General features: G+C 42.8%; 1 protein-coding gene across 1 annotated transcript; it reads left to right on the forward strand.

Annotated features, from left to right (window-relative positions):
• The first annotated feature begins 3,095 nt into the window (after positions 1 to 3,095).
• Positions 3,096 to 5,185, forward strand: LOC118426236 (D(2) dopamine receptor-like). The gene is made up of 2 exons (XM_035835506.1): positions 3,096 to 3,414; positions 4,017 to 5,185. The coding sequence occupies exons 1-2, from the start codon at positions 3,096 to 3,098 to the stop codon at positions 5,183 to 5,185; spliced, it is 1,488 nt and encodes a 495-aa protein (XP_035691399.1).
• The last annotated feature ends 345 nt before the right edge of the window (positions 5,186 to 5,530 follow it).

A 5,530-nucleotide genomic window follows, 5' to 3' on the forward strand; every position in this document is an offset into this window, starting at 1 on the left:
ACGGAGTAAGCTGCCGTTATAACATACTGTAAACTATCCCTTGTTATGAAAGAAAAAGTCTTGAATGTTAAAAATAATTTGTTGTTTGTGTAGCCATTTACATGTATCATAATTATTCCATGACAGTTGTGGCAATCATGTGATGTATAGTGGTTATACATATAGCCTGTTACTGTATAAGTACATGAGAGAAATGCTTATATAGACGAAGATTCCTTTTCCATGCGCTTTACCAATTGTGCCTAAGAAAGGTACTCTTACTTATACGACAGTGGACACTAGTACTTCGAATTACTCCATGTACAATAGTAGCTTAGATACTCTGTTTTTTTTTACAAATGTACTGTTTGTTTTTACGAATAAAGCCTTGAAAAAAAAATTTAATAAAAAATTTAAAAAAAAATAAAAAAAAAAAAAAAATAAAATAAAAAGATTGTCGACTTAAGGTGCGCTCCCACCGCACTTGTGTCAAGCTTGCGTCACTGTGGGGTTCGAAAGATACTCAACAAATTTCAGAGATAAAAGAACGAATTATCTTTCTTTTTGTGTATTTTGCCGTCTTCTAACTCATACTTCTCCGTATTACGCAATTACTAAATTATAAAAAAATCGGAGAAAATAACAAAACAGTGACGCGGTGTACGAACCCCGCAGTGACGCAAGCTTGACGCAAGTGCGGTGTGAGCGCACCTTTAGATTCTTTATCTTCAGGGATCGAACCCCTTGCAGGCCCTAGAGTTGTACCGTCGGAGCAAGGAGGTTGAAAGACCTCCTTGGTCGGAGAGAGCGCTTTACACCTATTTCCTCATTCGGCTCATGATCAGGTGAAAATGTGTACCTAGTTTTGGCTAGGGACGGCCTCTCGAATAGTGTATTGCCGGAGGTCAAAGTGTTTGGAGAAAACCACACCTCAAGCACGTTAAAGATCCCACCACACTTATTGTATTTACTCTACACATCCGTTTTACCCCTAAAATACGCGAAATGTATAGAAAACAAATATAATCGCAGCCGAACCTCCATGGCCCACTTCATTGAGTCAACTGACAAGCGATGATGATGATGATGATGAAAACTCCACTTACGTCATAAATCATGCAAACATGCGTAAATGGACGAGAGTAGTGGTTCAGTTCCTTCCTGTAGAATACGGATGGAAAAGTGAGATCTACGCACCGTACTCCATTATTTCTTAGAACCGTTTGTCCAAGTGACACCCTCAACGGAAATTGATACGTAGTTATGAACAGGTATTGAGAGCGGCTCGGTAACTGGTTAAAGAAGACTCCGCATATATTTGGCTGCGCGTTTTGATGTTGCCAACGTTTGGCTGATAAGACGTAGTTGTTTCTCCGTTTACCTGACCGACCCTAGCAAAGTCCTACCAATCCAATCCAATCCAATCCAATCCAAGCCAAGCCAAAATGTAAGGCATTCTTGGCAAAGTAGTACATGTGTTGTGTTGTAAAAATTTAACGCTAGTTCACCTTTATCCGTTGGGTAACCTATATCCGTTGCTTGTTAAAACTGGGTATTTGGGGATATCACGTTGACGGACGTTGGTTTAAAATTTCAATATTTTCAGTACATTGCAGTTTAAAACTACCACCCGTCGAATTGATGTGTCTAAATACACTTTTTTGACAAACAATGGATATAGGTTACCCCGCGGATAAAGGTGATCTAGCGTTAACTGTGTTGTGACTGAAAAGGATGTCATAATTTCTTTCTCGGTGACTGGTTCTGTCACAGCCTTCCCGAAAACTCTTTGGCATAGAAATTGCAAGACGACCGCGACGAACGTTACTACGCCGTTACGTACATAATTATGCAACTATTTCATAGGCCAGTGTCCAAGGAATTCGCGCCAATAACATAGATTATCTTTGCTAGCCATACCTAACTTTGTAAACTTTGCTCTTAACTTGTCTTTGTTAACACGGAGACCTTACCACCAAGCAACAATGTCAACATACTACACGCACTAACTACATTACACTGAACTATTAAATAACCCATTTGACGAAAATTTCCAAGTCATTAGCTACGTTTATGGCTGGACATTAAAAACCAATTGGAATATAAGATATAAGCATGTTGAAGATCTAATATTAGAATCTCTTTAACTTTTAAGTAAACGTTATAATCTAATGTTATATTTTGTAATTTTTAACTTGAAATATTACAATATAGTAAACTCCAGTCGATGTACATTGTAAACGAGCATCTCCAGAACGTAACCTAATGTTATAAATTGAACGTCTGTTACAAACTGAACTCAACTTCGTTGCGTAATAGTTTATATCTTATATGCAAAACGTCTTGTGCGCTATTAAGTAAGAAAGTTTATTTCCTTTAGATCCCTTTTGTTTGATACGCTATATCATGTACAGGGTTAGACTACGTACGTGCGGTCAATGTTCGGAGGCAAGGTTCGTACGGCAAAGCAAACAAAATTCCAAACGCGGCAGAAGTGATGTCACTGGGATAAAATTGATGTTTCACACATAACAGCAAAGTACACACCCGGCAAGTGTTAATAACGTGGGTGGTGGTAGTACCACATGGTTGACACGGGATTCCTTAGAATTCAAGACGCGAACACTTAAAGTGTAATTATTTCAACCATGTTAGTCCACAGTCCAATGACAAGGCAATCAGGGTAGAAATTATTGGCCGGTGAGACCACTTGCTCCCACACACACACACGCCGTAGTTCACGCTATTTCTAGCCGGAATTTCCGCATATTTGTTGGTTTGGTCAGCTCGGTGACACCTACGACAGAGACGGTTGCACTAGAAGAGCTAGCAGGGCGCGGTTTATTTTTCTTCAAACCTCGTCTACCCACCCCGAAACAGCTGGTACAGGTCCATTTGACAGCTTTTCTCTCGTACGCTTACAGGTCAAGACCGCATCACCAACAACGAACAACCTTGTATATACTGCACATAGACAGCAGCACATTCGGAACAGGTCAACCGCATTTTTCTCCCGAGAATGGCACGCGTACAAGCAAAGGGATCACCAAGAACACGATGCACGGCTGCCTGATCAACAATATTTTCCCTTGACAGAAGTGGTCAGCAAAACCGGCATGGCGGTAAATGAAAGTGTGGACAGCACTTGTCCTAGTAACGAGACTTCCCGTATCGTTTGCGACGAGGGAGGCGTGGCAATCGCGAGTGTCTTCTCCTTGCTCATCTTCACAACAGTCTTGACGAACGTCGCTGTCATCGTAGTCATCTTGAAAGACAGGAGACTAAGGGAGGCTTATAACTACCTATACATCCTTAGCCTGGCTCTGGCAGACTTGTCCGTGGGCGCCTTGGGAATCGTGTCATGCTGCATGTACTACCTCGTGTGTACGGATCTAGATTCTTGCTCTAACTGGCAGGCCATGGACTTTCTTACTGGTAAGTCTTGCTTTATATCGTGTATCGTGGAAGAAAGTAGGGTAACTGAAGAAACTGATGTAGAAAAATTGGACTGTATACAGAGTGGCGTACGTTTGTTTTCAGTGACAATTCATGATCAGAATCGTCATCCAGAAAATTGTTACATAGATAGGTGTTAGGTAGGCGGTCCTTATAGAATTTCTTTTCTATTCTTGTGTCAGATAGGAAAAATGATTTAAGGGCAAGCCAGAAATTAGACCACAATGGCCAGGTGGTCCTGGCAAGTGTTAGAATTCAGTACTAGTACACTGAAATGAGTCATGTAATAAGAGATGTCCAATGTCTCATTTTTTTATTGTTTGCATGTTTTAAACTTTTTTATTCATGAGAAGCTAAAACTGATCTTCAGAGTTTTATTGGGGTCATAAAGGAGGAGACAAACGATAACAACGATATAGATTACATGATCAAATACACATGCACTGTGTCACAGAAACACATAACAGCTAGGGGTCTGTCAAAGTATGTGTCTATGTGCCCATTCTTTCTAATCATCTCTTTGGGCATAACTTCAACAGATTACATGACAGTCTCAAGGATATCTATTCTTTTTTCCATAGGGGGAGTCTCCATGTTTAACCTTGTCGTGATCTCTGTTGATCGCTACCACGCGTTCGCATCACCTCTTCAACACAACACCAGCAAGAAAAACAAACAAAGGAAAGTAGCAATACTGTTGGTAGCCTGGGTTGTTCCAATAGTAGCCTGGACCATACCGCTGGGTATCTCAAACTCTATCTACGACGCTGGAAACGACAATCTTCCAGTCCTTGTAACGTACTCTATTCTCTTCCGTTTCTTGCCGTCGTCCATCATTGTCGCACTGTACGTGCGAATATTGATCATCATACAGAGACTGACCATGAGCACTGCGGAAAACGCGCGCTCATCGAGCGACTCCACGAATCTTGGAGCCAATGGTGTCAGACTTGAGAAGAAGAGAAAGTCGTCGGACGTACTTCGGGGCAGGTACCGGGTCATGTCAGGTCCAGCGGCGGTAGGAATGTACGGGCGGAGGTCAACAACAACCACGATGTCGAGGAGCTCAATAGTTACCAGGCCGAGGGCTGCGACATCCCCCGCAAGGACCGAACACCCGTGGCCGTGGGCAAAACGTCCTCTTCAACGACAATCTGGTGGTATTTTCACCATTACTGATGGTGAAATCACGTGCCATGTCTCCAAGCCTCCTCAGGTGAGAATGACCTCCGAACAACAGCCGAGCTACAAGAAGAGGCGTTCGGGTTACCACGCGAACTTCATCGTCCGTTACCGCGACGGAGACTCGGAGTCCGACGCGGCGTCGATCGCGATACCGGAGGTCGTCGTGGACCGCCCGAAGCTCTACGCTCACGAACGAGTCCTCTCGAACATTCGCAACCAGCGCAGATACGAGACTTTGATGGCGCGTCACCGACGCGTCACCCGCCTTCTGCTCGGAAAAATCGCCGCCTTCGTCATTTGTTGGATCCCGTACAGCATCGTGTTACTTTTATTGCCATTTGAAAAGACACTTGTGGGATTACATGTAGCCTACAAAGTCACCAAGGCGTTGTCGTACCTAAACTCTACCCTAAATCCGTTGATGTACGTTTTCGGGAATTATGACTACAGGAGAGCCCTCAGGGAACTGTTGTTCAAAAAGAGACGTAACATTTCCCTGGCACAATACCGGACATCCCAGAGCAATGTCCAGTTTGGGCCCGTAAAGGGAATTACCGGACGTTGAAAATACTAGTAAGCTTGCTAACGAGAGAATCACACCGAAACGAGATATTGAAACCGGAAGATCTGCTGCAGTACCGTAACTAGCTGCTAGGAAGCCCAAAATTTAATCGCTTCCAGGTCTCAACAAGACCTACTCACATACCAAATATCAATACAATCCATGCAGACGTTCTCGAGTTATGGTGGTCTTCTACAAACGCACAAACCCCTAAAAACCCTACCGAAAATATACCTTCTTGGATAGTGGATTCATTGGCGTACATACTATGTAGTTTCGGGTCATCAATTGATATGAATTCCACAAATTTCTGGCCGTTTTAGTTTTTGCAATTTTTCCAGTATGTTA

This window comes from Branchiostoma floridae, chromosome 11 (assembly GCF_000003815.2).
Source record: "Branchiostoma floridae strain S238N-H82 chromosome 11, Bfl_VNyyK, whole genome shotgun sequence".
Classification (NCBI taxonomy): domain Eukaryota; kingdom Metazoa; phylum Chordata; class Leptocardii; order Amphioxiformes; family Branchiostomatidae; genus Branchiostoma; species Branchiostoma floridae.